Source organism: Mus caroli, unplaced genomic scaffold, assembly GCF_978045245.1.
Source record: "Mus caroli unplaced genomic scaffold, Mus_caroli_1 scaffold_4, whole genome shotgun sequence".
In the NCBI taxonomy this organism is placed as follows: domain Eukaryota; kingdom Metazoa; phylum Chordata; class Mammalia; order Rodentia; family Muridae; genus Mus; species Mus caroli.
The window spans coordinates 19,082,209-19,101,187 of record NW_028227259.1 but is presented as its reverse complement, the minus strand read 5'-3'; the positions used below and the strand labels follow the sequence as shown (position 1 = coordinate 19,101,187).

The window sequence follows — 18,979 nt, the reverse complement described above, 5'->3', positions numbered from 1 at the left end:
CCCAGCAGCTTGCACACATTCTTCCCTCTGAGTTTCCTATGTCAACTTGCTAAATCAACATTTTATCTCTGATATCCTGAGTGGCCCCTAGGGCCATTTTCCTGAATTCTTACATGGCTGGTTTGGTTCTTTTCTGCAGCTTTTATGTCTAATGCCTCTGCTTCCGTGTCATGGCAATTCTGCCTCTTTTTCCTCCTCCCCCTCTCCTTTCCCTTCCCCTCCTCTTCCTCCCTCTCTCTGTCTCTTGCTGGAGCAATCTAAAAGTCCCACCCCTTCTCCCTGCCCAGCCAATGGCTGTACAGCAATCTCTTACTCTCAATTGAAGCCAGGTGAGAGCAGAGATCATCAGGTCAGGAAGCACGGTTTTTGGGGGGGAGCCGAAATAAGACAAAGCGTTCAAACCAATCCCCAAGAAAATTGCAGAGAGCTTTTTTTTTTTTCAGGGGCTGGCAACACAAAGTGAAATGCATGTGATTCCTTAACAGAAATGTAAATGAACAAATCATTTAATGAATTAGAACTGAAGGCCTTAGAAGGAGCTTAGGGATGTTTTCTCAATGAGGACACAATTTGAGTTGAGAATGAAGAAGTAGGATTTGGTAAGACTTACTGATAGCCAAAGGACGTTATATTTTAGGTATAAAATGAGAACACTGTTTTGTCTGTGAAAGTCTGTATAGATACTGCCCACTAGTATATAAAGAAGCATCTTGCCAAGGAGGGCAGTAAAGCAGCTATGTGTTTAAATGGAACTAAAACTTTTTCTCCTGTTCCACTCCATTCTTTTCTGCTCATTATCATTTTTGGCCTCTTTGCATTGAGTTGTCAACTGATAGCAAGTCCCACACATCCTTTCAAGGCAAAGGCTGGCCCTGACTAAGAGCTAAGCTTTTAAAGGCCATGGAACCTAAATCTCAAATTTCCTGAGGTTACTTTAGCATTCACGGGCCAAACATTAACTGGGCCATCTTCTACCTGCCATGTTCCAGGTAAAAGATAATCCAAGCAGGAAAGATTAGCCAGGGGAAGAGTGCATCTTCTAACCTGTTAGAAACATTTCAAGGAAGAACATTTGACTGGGCATCTTAGACACTAACAGCAGCGCATTTGAAAAGGCACTAGCATAAACACTGCTCCAAATTAAGTGCCATAAAGACAATTGCCTAGCTGAAGGCAATCGACCTGAATTTCTTCTTGAAGCACAGGATTCCCTGAAGTGAGAGGCTTATAGGCTTATAGAGGACACCAGGGCAGTCTTTAAAATGCTTTGAAAAGGAACCTGTTCACTGGAGGGTGTGGGTAGATCCCCTAAGTATATTTGGTCATGTAAATGTATTTGGATGTTTGCATTCATTGATGACTGAATTAAGAAATCAATTTGGCTGCTTTATAAAGGGACTACCACAGAGTGGTTTGTCGTCCTTAATGAGCATATTGGGAGAATAATTATCCAGGTCTTCATCGATGGTGATACAGCTTAACCCAGCAAGTTGTTAGGAATCCTGCATTCATGTAGTTTTTACTAACACTGCCTAGCAATATGTGCTAACATCGGGAAAGGGTCCTCCTTTGCTACCTTTGGGAGAATTCCTCTCTTTTAGGGGGAGATGAAGCTGGAGAGAAAACTCCATTGGAAGCAATTTTGAAAATAAAGCCATCCAGGCTAAATGGAAGACTGGTCAAAGTTTGAATCGGTACCATGCCCTATGAGTTCTGGTCCTGAAGGCTTAGGAGGCCGTGGACCTTTCAGGGGGGGGGGGGGGCTGAGCTGTCAGAAGTCACCCAGAGGGACAGGCTTTTGCTTGCCCCCTGATCTTGTCTAACTCCCTCTGCGTCCTGGTCTACCCTGTTGGGAAGTCTGTGTTACTTTGTCCCCAGATGCATGAAATTCCCATGCATTCCGCACTGAGGTAGACCCGTACCCTCTGAAACCATGATCTAAAATGCATTTTTTCTCTTATGCATTGTCTCTGTCATGTGCTTCTGTCACAGCAATACAAAAGGCATCAACCTAGGACCATGATATCATCTAAACAGCTGATGGAGCCACAGGAGGGAAGATGCAGAATATTATTGTCTATGATCCATTCTCAGTAACCTGTTTTCCAGCAGAAAACTCTGGACTTTGGACAGAATACCATAGCATGGTAGTTGTGAACTAAAAATCATGTGAGCACTAAAAATTTGTGCTCATTTATTTCTGCTTGGTTTCATCCTCTTTCAGTTCAACATTTCAGAGCATATTCATGAAGTCTAAGTAAAGACTTAGGACCAATTCCTGCCATCACCACAGTTACCAGCTCCAGGATGTATGGCCATGGTAATCATGGAAGCAGAGGTGGATACACATGAAAGATACCCAGGTAACTTGGCTCTAGAAGTGTTTTCTTATTAATGTCCAGGAGTGCTTTAAATTCCTAGAACAAATGGAGCCTGGTACTTGGTCCCCTCCTTTCTAGTTCGCCCCCTTATTCCTTTGTGAGCTCTTTGTCTCCATGTACATGAGCATTTGTCATATCTTTCTGGTCAATCTCTCCAGATGCTGGGTCTCACTCACTTTGTTTGCATGTATCTGGTTACCTGTTTCCTGGTACAACTTCCATCCTGTCAGCCATCCTAGTTTCTTACCTGTGCACTTTAGTCACAGAGCCCACGGCCAGTGAATGCAATACAAAACCAAATAATTAGATGTTGAAGAAATAGCTTCTCTTGAGAACACATACGGGTTTTTCATGTCTTTTCTTCCTTTTAAACTGGCCTGACTTCTGAAGAGTGCTTAGTATCAAAAGAACAAAGCCAAATAAAATAAATATTTGTAAGGTATCTTGTTACATAGTTATAAGAAATGGTTTTGGACACATGGAGAATAAGACTTACTGCTTGGGAAAAGCAAATGTCCCCAAAGCATATATGCAATCTTTCATTGAAAGTAATACTGGATATGAGTATTTGGAAAAGGTTCGACACTGTGCTGGTAAAATTGTTATTAAAGTGTGCTACATAAAGACCTTACATTTTCTCCTTTTCAAACAAAAATTTTCACCTCTTCTGACTCAAGTATAAAAGTAATGGAAAAATTTACATGATCTGCTCTGAGATGTGCAATATTTTCTACCCTTCTAATAAAGTTAAAGGGTGTTTATGAAAAACCAATTATCCTAATTACTCATAATATGACTGTGTGCTCTGAAGAAGGAATGAAATTTGAAATAGCTCATTTAGAAGAGCACAGAATTATACAGGGAATTTTAAGTGCCACAAATCTGGAATATAAAAATAAGGCAATGCCAATGCAAATAGAGTCTCTTTAAGTGGGATTGTGACATATAAAGGACATATCTTATCACGTCCTTCAGTGCTTGGGGTTTGATTATAGTAATTTAGTAGGAGGCAGAGTATGTGCCTCTTAGAATCATGAACTTCTATTACTGCGACATTAGTGCTTGCACAAGAAAAAAATATTGAACTTCAAGTAGCACATAGAAAGCATTTGGGGTAACTGAAAGAGCACAGAAGATCGACCTCAGGTCTAGCTTTCATTCTGCCTAGAAAGGGGAGTTTTCATGAAGCCAATCTTTGGGGGAATTGGGAAAATAAGGAAATTGAGCTGGATGACTTCTGGGCCCTTTTCAAGCTCTAAAGTTCTGTGGCTTTGTGAATGAGCACTGAAGGAGTTTGAGATGTGGCTTCTTTCTCTAATGAAGTTATGAGAGCAGTTATCAGCCCTTAATTTGTGTGCTAAAATATCTGTCTCTGTCTCTGTCTCTGTCTCTGTCTCTGTCTCTCTCCTCCCTGTCTTTCTTTCTCTCTTCCTTGATTTCTCTTCATATACTTCACTGAGGAATTCTTTATATATTTTTTAATATCTCTGAAGAAAAGAGTAAAAAAAAGTATGAAAAATAGGTTTCAGAGATCCTATACCTTCTTGTCATTGATAGCATGGATGGCTCCAAATACAACTCAACTTATAAGGACCAAGATATGTAACTTGGCAGCATGCATTCCGTAGGCAGGTTATTTTTCTCAGCCCTTGACTTTGAGTCCTGTGAGTTGCTTCTGTTGGTGGAATAGTAGCAGATATGATATAGCAGAGAAGTTTAGAAGGAGCTTAGGAAGTTGTAAATGCATCCTGTTGCATCTTTGATATGACTCTAGAGTAATTCTGAGAATCTCACTGATTACAGGAAGAAGAAAGGAGACACCCTGGGAAGTACCACTCACAGCTTACCTTTATTCTTCCACTCAACTGTTCTTCAGGTGATACATTAATAAATAATTGTGTTGTGCCACTAAATTTGGGGGCAGTTTGTTTTGTAGTACCCAATATACTTCAAAGTCGTTTTCAGTGGTAGAATGTTCTATATTAAAATATTAAATATTAAAACCAAATATTGAATATCATCCAAATCCAAATATCAACCAAATATCATCCATTGATGATACTAGGAACATCTAATTCTTTTTTTCCGGCAACATATAAGTGATACAGCTGTTGACAATAGCATTTTCCAGTCTTACCTGTATTGAAACACTGCTGTATGAACCACCAATGACTCCTGCAATCAGTAGTGGGATGTTTTCTTGAATAGCATATGATCCATCAGGACACATATATTCAGCTTCATCCACTTTAGTCAAAGATGCCCTGACAAACTCCAGTGATTGCTCTAATGCATAGGTGTCTCTTGAACATGTGTCCAAAATGTGAACCCCCAGCTTCACTCCTGGAAGCAAGTAATTGTCTTTGTTGATTTCATCAATGGCAAACAACATGGCCTCCAGGCGTTGGATACCTCTGTCTTCATTGATTCGCCCACACTCTTCAGTTCCAGTGCCTTTTTCATTAATAGGAAATAAGCCCCCTAAAACAAGGTCTCCTTCTATTTTAATTTCCCGCCTCATAAAGTTGTGATCTCCTAAAGAGACTAAAAATCCCTTTGAAAACAAAGCTAACATAAGAACTTGTAGTCTTGTCAACATCTTCATGAATCCTGGTTCTGTATCTCTTGGAGATATCACTGGGTGGGTCCAATGTTTCCTGCTAGTCTTCTCTCATTTCCAAGTAGGATCTTTGGTCTGTCCTTCAGATAAGGGAGGATAGGGCTAAAAGAGCCCGTCACTGAATTCCTAAAGAGATAAAAGTTATATGAACAAAAATAATTTATAAAAACAACAATAATACTATAGATGGTTCTCTGTAAGACCTTTGATGGATGCCTGAATTGATCAAACCAACTCTGCTACTGATTTTAGTTGACTTATATTTCAATCTTGACTATTATCTTCCTGTTAAGACTTAACCACCTTATATACACTGTGGCTTATTTCCTATTACCATTCTCATTTTAATTCTGGGAACATATCAGATCTCATTGTTGAATAACATTCACCACTCTCATTTTAATCCTCATTTCTGTCCTTATATTTCCTATGTTTGAAATACCATTTAAATGATTTCCAATTTCTAGCACTGATTGCTTGTTATGTACCTTTAGCCACACATCTCTCAAACATTTTCAGAATCGATACATAATCAATGTCCTCTTATATCTGTAGCTAAGCTCTCAAACCAGAAATTGCCCTTGAGAATTCTGTCCCCTTCATGTCCTTCAACACTCTTTCAATTAGGCATAAGAATCTTCCTGTTCAACCCCATTGAAGCCACAGCCCCCTATGTCTTCATGATGCTGGGTTCATGTCACCTGTAGCACAGCTATGGCAGTGACCTCAGTCAAACTGTTACCTGTCTCAGAGCACCCTTTTATGAACCTAGAAAAGAAATTGTTTTCTCAAGAACAAAATCTTTAAATTTATTATTGTTTATCTTGTGGTAGCAAGTATTATGGTTGCTTTTTGTATTAGATAAGTATTAGGTAGTTGGCAAGTTCTGATGTGGCCCTCACAATGAAATCCTCACTAGGACTGCAATGAGTGTGGTTCTGGGATTATACAGTGGATTATGGCTTTGGATAGGAGATTGTATACTCTCAGATAAGTCAGCAAATGCTAACATGTTGAATATCTCACTGGAAGAGAAATTCCAATGCATAGAATTGATTACTGTGGCCCATTTTCCACCAGTCTATAAGCCTTTCCTTGACATCCCATTTAGGAACTGCTTCTTTCTTTCATTCTGAGCTCGTACTTTGAGCAGACTTTGGGTGCTAGCTCTGCACCCAGTCCCACAACACCCAGAGGCAGCTCGACTCACAGGAGCTCTAACACACGCAGCATCATGGAATCATAGGTAAGGAGGCCACAACATCGGCCCCAACACCAGGAAGTAACGGACCAGTAGAATCCAAGGACACAGGAACCCAGCCCTGCCAGGGGCATGGGTTACTTTCAGGCTGAGCCAATACCCTTGGACACTAAGCTCTGTACCCAGTCCCACAATACCCAGAGGAATCTTGACCCTGTGACACTCTAACATGCCCAGGATCACAGGATCACAGGATCTCAGGATCTCAGGAGCTTGGTAGTACCAGGATCTCAGAATTCCAGAATCACAGGATCACAGAAATAGCTGTATTCTGAGGAGATCTGACACAACCAGGATCATAGGAAGGACAGGCCCCAGTCAGACACAGTGAGAGCAGGTAGCACTAGAGATAATCAGATGGCAAGAGGCAAGCATAAAAACATAAGCAACAGAAATCAAGCTTACTAGGCATCATCAGAAGCCACCATAGGAAGTCCTAGAAACAACATCACACCAGAAAAGCAAGATACAGATCTAAAATTACTTTTCATGATGATGATAGAGGACTTTAAGTTGGACATAAATAACTCCCTTAAAGATATACAGGAGAACACAGGGAAACAGCTAGAAGTTTCCTTTAAGAAGAAACACAAAAAATCCCTAAAAGAATTATAGGAAAACACAAACAAATAGGTGAAGGAATTGAACAAAACCAACCACGATCTTAAAATGGAAATAGAAACAATCAAGAAATCACAAAGGGAGATGACCTTGGAGACAGAAAACCTAGGAAAAAGATCAGGAGTCATAGATGCATGCATCACCCACAGAATACAAGAAATAGAAGAGAGAATCTCAGGTGCAAAAGATACCTTAGAAAACATTGACAAAACAGTCAGAGAAAATGCAAAAAGCTCCTAAGCCAAAACATCCAGGAAATCCAGGAAACAATGAGACCACCAAAGCTAAGGGTAATAGGTATAGAAGAGAGTGAAGATTCCCAGTAAAGGGCCAGTAAATGTATTCAACAAAATTATAGAAGAAAACTTCCCTAACCTAAAGAAAGAGATACCCATGAACATACAAGAAGCCTACAGAAATCCAAATAGACTGGACCAGAAAAGAAATTCCTCCTGTCACATAATGATCAAAACACCAAATGCACAAAACAAAGAATAAATATTAAAAGCAGTAAGGGAAAAAGATTCAAGTAACATATAAAAGAAGACTTGTCAGAATTACACCAGATTTCTCACCAGAGACTATGAAAGGTAGAAGATCCTGGGCATATGTTATACAGACCCTAAGAGAACACAGATGCCAGCCCAGGCTACTATATTCACCAAAACTCTCAATTGCCACAGATGGAGAAAACAAGATATTCCATGACAAAACCAAATTTACACAATCTCTCTCCACAAATCCAGCCCTACAAAGGATAATACACGGAAAATACCAACACAAGGAGGGAAACTACATCCTAGAAAAAGCAAGAAAGTAATCTTCCAACAAGTCCAAAAGAAGATAGCCACACAATCACAATTCCATCTCTAACAAGAAAAGTAACAGGAGGCCGGGCGTGGTGGCGCACGCCTTTAATCCCAGCACTCGGGAGGCAGAGGCAGGCGGATTTCTGAGTTTGAGGCCAGCCTGGGCTACAAAGTGAGTTCCAGGACAGCCAGGGCTATACAGAGAAACCCTGTCTCGAAAAAACCAAAAAAAAAAAAAAAAAAAAAAAAAAAAAAACCAAAAAAAAAAAAAAAACCAAAAAAAAAAAAAAAAAGAAAAGTAACAGGAAGCAACACTCAGTTTTCCTTAATATCTCTTCATATCAATGGACCCAATTCCCCAATAAAAAGACATAGACTAACAGACTGGATAAGTAAACAGTACCCAGAATTTTGCTGCATACAGGAAACATACCTCAGTGACAAAGACAGATACTACCTCAGAGTAAAAGGCTGGAGAAAAAGTTATCCAAGCATATGGTACCAAGAAGCAAGCTGGAGTTGCCATTCTAATAGCAAATAAAATCAACTTTATAACTTTTTGGCATCATCAGAACCCATTTTACCCTAATACCGGAAAGGCAAGATACAGATCTAAAATCACTTCTCATGATGATGATAGAGGTCATTAAGAAGGACATAAGTAACTCCCTTAAAGAAATACAGGAAAACACAGATACTGCCTCAGAGTAAAAGGCTAGGAAAAAAAAATCCAAGCAAATAGTCCCAAGAAACAAGCTGGTGTTGCCATTCTAATATTGAATAAATCAACTTTGTAACCTTTTGGCATCATCAGAACCCAGTTCTCCCAGCATAGCATGTCCATAACTAAAAGTTATAAAGAAAAGATAAGGAAGGACACTTCATACTCATCAAAGGAAAAATATACCAAGATGAACTCTCAATTCTGCACATCTATGCTCCAAATGCACAGGTACCATCATTCATTAAAGAAACTTTACTAAAGCTCAAAGCACACACTGTACCTCACACAGTAATAGTGGGAGACCTCAACACCCCACTCTCAGAAATGGAAATAGAAACTAAACAGAGACACAGTGAAACTAACAGAAGTTATGAACCAAATGGATTTAACAGATACTTACAGAACATTTCATACTAAAACAAAGAATATACCTTCTTCTCAGCACCTCATGGTACCTTCTTCAAAACTGACCATATAATTGGTCACAAAACAGGCCTCAACAGATACAAGAAGATTGAAATGATTCATGCATCCTATCAGATCACCACAGATGAAATCTTGTCTTCAATACCAACAAAAACAACAGAAAGCCCACATACACATGGAAGCTGAACAATGCTCTACTCAATGATAACTTGGTCAAGGAAGAAATAAAGAAATTAAAGACTTTTTAGAATTTAATGAAAATGAAGGCACATCATACACAAACAATGAAAGCAGTGCTAAGAGGAAAACTCATAGCTCTGAGTGCCTCCAAATAGAAACTGAAGAGAGCATACACTACCAACTTGACAGCACACCGGAAGCTCTAGAACAAACAGAACTAAATACACCCAAAAGGAGTAGACGGCAGGAAATAATCAAACTCAGAGCTTAAATCAACCAAGTAAAAACAAAGAAAACTATACAAAGAATCAACAAACCCAGGAGCTGGTTCTTTGAGAAAGTCAACAAGGTAGATAAACCCTTAGCCAGACTAACTAGAGGGCCCAGAGCCAGTATCCAAATTAACAAAATCAGAAATGAAAAGGGAGACATAATAACGGAAACTGAGGAAATTAAAAAAATCATCAGATCCTACTACAAAAGTCTATACTCAACAAAATTGTAAAATGTGGGTGTAATGGACAATTTTCTAGCCAGAAACCAGGTGCCAAAGTTAAATCAGGATCTGATAAACCATCTAAACAATCCCATAATCCCTAAAGAAATAGAAGCAGTCATTAAAAGTCTCCCAACCAGCTGAGCAGTAGTGGCACACACCTTTAGCTGCTGAAAAAGCATTCCCCAAAATTCAACAGCCATTCATGGTAAAAGTCTTTGAAAGATCAGGGATTCAAGGTCCATACCTAAACATACTAAAAGCAAAATACAGCAAACTAATTGCCAACATCAAACTAAATGGAGAGAAACTTGAAGCAATCCCACTAGACAAGGCTGCCCACTCTCTCCCTATCTATTCAATATAGTACTTGAAGTTTTAGCTAGAGCAAGTAGACAACAAAGGAGGCAAGGAGATATGAATTGGAAAAAGAAGGAGTTAAAATATCACTATTTGCAGAGGATATGATAGTATACTTAAGTTACCCCAAACTTTCTACCAGAGAACTCCTAAGCTTGATAAACAACTTCAGCGTGGTTGGATATACAATTAACTGAAATCAGTAGCCTTCCTATACTCAAAGGATTAACAGGCTGAGAAAGAAACTAGGGAAATGATACCCTTCACAGTAGTCACAAATAACATTACATACCTTGGTGTGATAACCAAGCAACTGAAAGATTTGTATGACAAGAACTTCAAGTCTCTGAAGAAACAAATCAAAGAAGATCTCAGAAGATGGAAAGATCTCCAATGCTCATGGATTGGCAGGATTAATATAGTAAAAAAGGCCATCTTGTCAAAAGCAATCTATAGATTCAATGCAATCCCCATCAAAATTCCAACTCAATTCTTCATAGACTTAGAGCAATTTGCAAATTCATCTGGAATAACAAAGAATCCAGAATATCAAAAACTATTTTCAATGAAAAAAGAACTTCTGGGGAAATCAGCATCCCTGACCTTAAGCTGTACTTCAGAGCAATAGTGATAAAAAATAAACAAAACAAACAAAACAAAACAAAACAACAAAACAAAAAACCGTATGGTATTGGTACAGAGACAGGTAGGAAGATCAATGGACTAGAATTGAAGACCCCGAAATGAACCCACATGCCTATGGTCACTTGATCTTTGATAGAGGAGCTAAAACCATCCAGTAGAATAAAGACAGCATTTTCAACAAATGGTGCTGGTTCAACTGGAAGTCAGCATGTAGAAGAATGGAAATTGGCCCATTCTTGTTTCCTTGTACAAAGCTCAAGTCCAATTGGATAAAGGTTCTCTACATAAAACCAAATATACTGAAACTTATAGAGGAGAAATTGGGGAAAAATCTCAAAGATATGGGCACCGTGGAAAATTTCCTGAAGAGGACATCAATGGCTTATGCTCTAAGATCAAGAATTGACAAATGGGACCTCATAAAATTGCAAAACTTTGATAAGGCAAAGGGCACTGTTAATAGGACAAAATGGCAACTAACAGATTGGAAAAAGATCTTTCCCAATCCTACATCTGATAGAGGGCTAATATCTCATATATACAAAGAACTCAAAATTTTAGACTCCAGAGAATCAAATAACCCTATTAAAAATGGGGTACAGAGCTAAACAAAGAAATTTCAACTGAGGAATATCAAATGGCCAAGAACCACCTATAGAAATGTTCAACATCCTTAATCATCAGGGAAATGCAACTCAAAACAACCCTGAGATTCCACCTCACACCAGTCAGAATGGCTAAGATCAAAAATTCAGGTGACAAAAGATACTGACAAGGATGTGGGGAAAGAGGAACACTCCTCCATTGTTGGTGGAATTGCAAGCTTGTACAAACACTGTGGAAATCAATCTGGTGGTTCCTCAGAAAATTGGTTATAGTACTACCTGAGGACCCAGCTATATCACTCCTGGGCATATACCCAAAATATTCTCCAACATATAACAAGGACACATGCTACACTATGTTCATAGCAGCCTTATTTATAATAGCCAGGACCTGGAAAGAACCCAGATGCCCCTCAACAGAGGAATGGATACAGTAAATGTGATAAATTATACAATTGGACATAGTACTACTAGAGGATCCAGCAATACCTCTCCTGGGCATATATCCATAAGGTGTCCCAACCAGTAAGAAGGACACGTGCTCCACTATGTTCTAGAAGCCTTATTTATAATAGCCAGAAGCTGAAAAGAACCCAGATGCCCCTCAACAGAGGAATGGATACAGAAAATGTGGTACATTTACACAATGGAGTACTACTCAGCTATTAAAAAAATGAATTTATGAAATTCCTAGGCAAATGGATGGACCTGGAGGGCATCATCCTGAGTGAGGTAACCCGATCACAAAGGAACTCGCACAATATGTACTCACTGGTAAGTGGATATTAGCCCAGAAACTTAGGATACCCAACATATAAGATACAATTTGCTAAACGCATGAAATTCAAGAAAAACGAAGACCAAAGTGTAGACACTTTGCCCCTTCTTAGAAATGGGAACAAAACATCCATGGAAGGAGTTACAGAGACCAAATTTGGAACTGTGACAAAAGGATGGACCATCTAGTGATTGCCATATGCAGGGATCCATCCCATAATCAGCTTCCAAACGCTGACACCATTGCATACACTAGCAAGATTTTGCTGAAAGGACCCAGATAGAGCTGTCTCTTGTGAGACTATATCGGGGCCTAGCAAACACAGAAGTGGATGATCACAGTCAGCTATTAGATGGATCACATGGCCCCCAGTGGAGGAGCTAGAGAAATTACCTAAGGAGCTAAAGGGAACTGCAACCCTATAGGTGGAACAACAATATGAACTAACCAGTACCCCGAAGCTCTTGTCTCTAGCTGCATATGTATCAAAAGATGGCCTAGTCGGCCATCACTGCAAAGAGAGGCCCATTGGACTTGCAAACTTTATATGCCCGAGTACAGGGGAACCCCAGTGCCAAAAAGGGGGAGTGGGTGGGTAGGGGATTGGGAGGGTGGGTATGGGGGACTTTTGGGATAGCATTGAAAATGTAAACGAGGAAAATACCTAATAAAAAATAAATTATTAAAAAAAATTTTTATTAGATATTTTCTTCATTTACATTTCAAATGCTATCCCAAAAGTCCCCTATTACCCCGCTCCCTGCTCCCCTACCCACTCACTCCCACTTCTTGGTCCTGGTGTTTCCCTGTACTGGGGCATATAAAGTTTGCAAGACCAAGGGGCCTCTCTTCCCAATGATGGCCAACTAGGCCATCTTCTGCTACATATGCAGCTAGAGACACAAGCTCTGGGGGTACTGTTTAGTTCATATTGTTGTTGTACCTATTGGGTTGCAGACCCCTTCAGCTCCTTGGTTACTTTCTCTAGCTTCTCCATTGGGGACCCTGTGTTTCATCCAATAGCTGACTGTGAGCATCCACTTCTGTATTTGCCAGGCACTGGCAAAGCCTCACAGGAGACAGCTATATCAGGGTCCTTTCAGCAAAATCTTGCTGGCATATGCAACAATGTCAGTCAGAATGGGTAGTATCAAAAATTCAGGTGGCAGCAGATGCTGGCAAGGATGTGGAGAAAGAGGAACACTCCACCATTGCTGGTGGGATTGCAAGCTGGTACAACCACTCTGGAAATCAGTCTGGCGTTTCCTCAGAAAACTGGACATAGTACTATCGCTAGATCCAGCAATACCTCTCCTGGGCAAATACCCAAAGATGTTCCAACTGGTAATAAGGACACATGCTCCACTATGTTCATAGCAGACCTATTTATAATAGCCAGAAGCCAGAAAGAATCCAGATGTCCCTCAACAGAGGAATGGATACAGAAAATGTGGTACATTTACACAATGGAGTACTACTCAGCCATTAAAAACAATGAATTTATGAAATTTTTGGGCAAATAGATGTATCTGGAGGATATCATCCTGAGTGAGGTAACCCAATCACAAAAGAATTCATTAGATATGCACTCACTGATAAGTGGATATTAGCCCAGAAACCTAGAATACCCAAGAAACCTCTTCCAACACACAAAAAAATCAAGAAGGAAGACCAATTGTGGATACTTCATTCCTCACTAGAAAAGGAATAAAATATCCATGGAAGGAGTTGCAGAGACAAAGTTTTGAGCTAAGACGAAAGGATGGACCATCCAGAGACTGCCCCACCCTTGGGTCCATCCCATAATCAGCCACCAAACACAGACACTATTGCCTACAGCTTATCTTACATGGCGACTTTGTTCCATTTCTGCTTTTAAACCTTCAGCTTCAGAAATATTTGACTACATGTATTTTAGGGGATGCACAGATGTGTGTGACCATCTGTTGCTTCTGTATGCTCTTGTTTTTTTTTCTCTCCAAATACTTATGATAGGAAGACTCCATAGACATCACAGAAGCATCAGGAACATTGTAAATAGTTTTTGTTTGTTTGCCTTTTCCTTTTCTTTTTGTATTTCCCTTTCACAGTTAAATGCCCAAAATTCTGCGTGATATTCCTGTTGCAATTTTTTCAAGAAATATTTGCTACTGATGTTATTTATATTTCTTTCCTTATGTGTTCCTTGGGAAGGAATGATATGATACAGCCTTTACTATTATTATCAAGAAAACATATTCAAATTCAATATGGGTTTAGTCCAGTACTTGCCTCAACATTTCTGACATTTGACCTTCTCGTGATAGCATTGCCCTTTAGAGCTCAGCTTCTGTGTGTTTTCACCACTTGGGCAAAGGATGAATTGTTTTCTTGAGACATGTAATCATCTGAGTTTTGTTAAATTCATTAATTTAAGCGTGAATCTATGAGGTGGCAGCAGCCACTGAAATGCTTAAGGTTAAGCTAGAGCCTCTTTGTGCAATCTGCCATAGGGTACCAGAAATTCTTGAAACAATTTTTTTTTAAGTTGATAAGTGAGAGCCATTTTTTATAGTGGTTACACATCAATTTTCTAGTTCCTTTGATCTTGTGTACAATTCTCTTTGAAGTATAGGTACCTTCACCAGAAGGCAAAAGCCTGATCATTATCACTAATAATGAAGATACAGGAAGTGCTCTATAAAATCACAGTTTTATTTGCCTAATCAGAGAGAATAATTAATTCAAAGAAGGTTTACTGTATGTCTTTAAAAACTACTGACATTTTTGAGTGTGAAGGGGGTTTGACACTGATTCCTAAAAAAAAAGAATAATGACCTTATAATCTGCAGGGAACTTAACTGCCTGTTGAGAAAGTACTCTGAGAAAAACAGCACCTCAGAGGAAACATCATGTTACTCTAAAAGTGATGGCATATCAAGGCATGACTGCTCCACAGGTAGTGTGTGTGTGTGTGTGTGTGTGTGTGTGCAAGCACATGTATGTAAACATGTGTGAAAGCACATGCGTGCAAGCATGTGTATGTAATCATATGTGTAAACATGTGTAGGTAAGCATGTTGCTTAAGCATGTATATAAACATGTGTAGGTAAGCATGTATGTGTAAGCATGTGTGTTCAAGCATGTATGTGTAAGCATGTGTGTAAGCATATGTATGTAAGCATGTGTGTGCAAACTAGCACATGCCCCTGTGTATGTGTGTGCACAAGTGTGTGCAAGCATGTTTATGCAAACAAGCCCGTGTCCCTCTGTGTGTGTGTGTGTTATTTATGTGTATCTAGGACTTAATATGCTGCCTAGACTCCAGAAGATAATCAATGAATGTTTTTTGAAGAGTTAAATACACTATACTCTTAACTAACAGTGTAGCAAATAGGTATTGAAAGAGGGAAATGCATGGCTTTAATCTAACTGTCTAATTACCCAGGTGCTTTTCCCCTTTTGCATACTTCAGTGGTAAGACTGCATATAACTGGTATGAAATAAGAAAATGGATAGGTCTGAATGGGTTGAAGATCTTTAGTTTGAAAATCTGAAGTGCTACAATATCTGGAACTTGAGGCAAAACACAGAGCAAATGAAAATTGTACATCTAAGAACATATAATGCCTACAGCCCAAACACAGGAATATTTCACCTCAAGAATGAATGTAATGTATATGTGAAACACAAGTGAGCTTCATATTTAGATTTGAGTTATAAGATATTTCATTATAAATCTGTAAATATTCTAAAATTTCTGCAGTAATCTGAAATCTAAAATACTTCTGGCCCTGAGCATTTTGGATAAGGCATACCAAGCACATATAAACAAGAGAAGATGCTTTCTTTAGATTCGAAAGTGGCAACTGAGTTAGGTTCCTATGAAACTATCAAACAGAGCTACATTTACTCCTAGGATTTTAGGTCAGGGGAATACTAAGTAGAAAACATTCATATTATCCTATTTCAAAAATTTCAGGGATTCATTGACTCAGATAAAATATTTCTTGAATATTTACTCTATCTGTATTAGAAATATTATTTAATTATTAACTAAATAATGTTATCTTGGTTATCAAGTAGCATTCTTGATGCTTAGAAGTATGTTTGTACTGGTAATAAGAACACATGCTCTACTATGTTCATAGCAGTCTTATTTATAATAGCCAGAAGCTGGAAAGAACCCAGATGTCCCTCAGCAGAGGAATGGATACAGAAAATGTGGTACATTTACACAATGGAGTACTACTCGGCCATTAAAAAGAATGAATTCATGAAATTCCTAGGCAAATGGATGGATCTGGGGGGTATCATCCTGAATGAGGTAACCCAATCACAAAAGAAGTCATTAGATATGCACTCACTTATAAGTGGATGTTAGCCCAGATACTTAGAATATCCAAGATACAATTTGCAAAACACACGAAACTCAAGAAGAAAGAAGATCAAAGTGTGGACACTTAGCCCCTTCTTAGATTTGGGAACAAAACACCCATGGAAGGAGTTACAGAGACAAAGTTTGGAGCTGAGATGAAAGGATGGACCATCCAAAGACTGCCCCACCCGGTGATCCATTCCATAATCAGCCACCAAACACAGACACTATTGCATACACCAGCAAGATTTTGCTGAAAGGACCCTAATATAGCTGTCTCTTGTGAGGCTATGCCAGTGTCTGGCAAACACAGAAGTGGATGCTCAGAGTCAGCTATTGGATGGAACACAGGGCCCCTAATGGAAGAGCTAGAGAAAGTACCCAAGGAGCTGAAGGGGTCTGCAACCCTATAGGTGGAACAACATTATGAACTAACCAGTACCCCTGAAAGCTGTGTCTCTAGCTGTATATGAATCAGAAGATGGCCTACTCAGCCATCACTGGGAAGAGAGGCCCCTTGGTCTTGCAGACTTTATATGCCCCAGTACAGGGGAATACCAAGGCCAAGAAGTGGGAGTGGGTGTGTAGGGGAGCAGGGGGGCGGCATAGGGGACTTTTGGGATAGCATTTGAAATGTAAATGAAGAAAATACCTAATAAAATTTGAAAAATGAATAAATACATAAATAAATAAGAAAATAAAAAAGAAGTATGTTTGTGTATGTCATGAGTAACAGAAAAGCATCTCCGTTTTTGCCATGTATCTTTATCATTTTAAAAAATTTTGGAGATAAGCAATTTTGAGTTTCCTTTAGTATGTGCATTGTTACTAAGTACTTGACTCAAAGGACAACCCATTTATGCTGTATACAATATTTAAGTTGAATAATAGATATTCAGAGTACCAACACAAGCTGACTAATAATCTCATGGCCTTCCATGACATAGGCATCTTCAGGTACTATTGAATGTAGTCTAACACAATTACAATTAAGCAATCAATTAAATGAATGCTAAAATACACCATCTTAGTATTTTCTTATTTACCTTCTCCTTATGTATAATGATTAGGGCTGTAGAACTTATGCATAATTTAGAAAAAATTAGCATTACATAAAATTAAGCCCTAAAAGTGGAAGGAGAGAGGAAATTAAAAATTAACATTGAAAAATAGATAACATGCTTAATTCTATGCAAATGTTTATCTCGGTGTGACAGTGTATGGGATTATGGAAAGTCAGCAAGCACCTTTCTGTTTGTAGTCATTATAAACCAGAAAGCAGTTCAGTTCCTAGACAAACAGGTTCCCTGCTCAGCCACATTCATATGCAGCTGGAGGACTGCAGTTCTACTAAGTTCTCCATTCAAGAATGATGAGCAATGTGTCAACTACAAACAAGCATGTGTAGGCCTCTCTGTAGGCAACCTGCTCAGTAATGTTTTATTAATCACTGCATTAATGGAATCTCAGAGGTTTGCTATGAATATAACTCCTGCAATACGTGGGCAGAAAACATTTCTGTCCTCTGAGAATGCTAATATGTATTTTCCTTTCTCTCCTGACTTTGCTTGAGATGATGGTGTGGGAACTGGAACCACCTTGACTCAATGAATAAGTAGTTTATCCAGAAGGAGAAGAGGGTTATCTGGGAGGTGTAATGCCCAAAACCATGTTCACTTTTCCCTAGAAATAAACCCCTAAGTTTACTGATAGGTTTCATAGAATGCTCAAATCCCATCTGCCCAACGAGCCAGAAAACATATTAAGGTTAGCCTAGATTGTAATTTTTCAGATTCTAGATTTATAGGCACCAAAAACAGAGCTCATGTTCTTAGGTTTCCACTTCTAAAAAATAGAATATAGAGTCGCTACAGCATATGAGCACTTAAGTACCAGAGAATATAATAACATGACTGCACTTCCTCACTCCCGCTGAGGTAAGGAAGAAGACAGAGTGTAATGTCCCAGAGGTCTTTGAGAAGCTTTTATGCTTTGCATATGAACTGTTCCCCATAGGCTCGTTATGAGGTGCTTAGCTGTCCGAGAAGAGGCAGATGAGCTGTTGGGAAGTGGTTGGATCTTGGAGGTTCTGAGCTAATCAATAGATAATTGCTTTGATGAATTCCTAATATGATGACATAACTGGAGGTGGTGAAAGGCAGAAGGCAGGATCTGATGGCAGAAATCAGATGGGTCACTTCTTTTGAAGGATGTCTTGCCCTTCTTGTCTGTCTCTCTCTTAATATACTGTTTGCTGTTAGGTAATCCACTAAGCCATTAAGTAAGCCTCAGGATGCTTTCTCCTCCAGCATACATGGGTACAGAGACCAGTGACCATGAATTGAAACTTTGAGACTCTGAACAAAAGTAACTGTTCCTACCTTAGCTGTTTTGCTTGAGTATTCTGTTAAAGCATCTAAAAGTGAAAACAGAAGTAATTACAAATATCTGGCTATTTAAAACCAGGTTTTGAGAGAGTCTAAACTGTCTCCATTTGTTGTCTACTACAGTTGTAAGGATGAGTTCCTGTATGTGCTCTGCTAGGTTATTCTTGAGGATTTTATATTGTTTTGTTTCATTCGACCAGTTTATTTCTTTATTTTGTTTTTTGGCATTTGTATACATAGGCATGTGTGAAGGTGCATATATGAAGGCATGAAGTTGAAGCCCAGTGTCTTCCTCCTTTCCTCTCCTCTCTATTTACTAAGGCAGAATC

The 18,979-nt window shown here is 39.0% G+C and overlaps 1 protein-coding gene across 2 annotated transcripts in view; it reads right to left on the bottom strand.

The window, feature by feature from the left end:
* The window catches only part of Grm3 (glutamate metabotropic receptor 3), a 235,101-nt gene that overhangs the window by 105,752 nt on the left and 110,370 nt on the right, over positions 1-18,979 (bottom strand). For both annotated transcript variants that reach the window (XM_021162993.3, XM_029477445.2), the window contains exon 2: positions 4,519-5,127. In XM_021162993.3, the coding sequence (XP_021018652.1) occupies positions 4,519-4,986 (468 nt within the window). In that variant the 5' untranslated portion in view covers positions 4,987-5,127. The remainder of the gene's footprint in view (positions 1-4,518; positions 5,128-18,979) is intronic.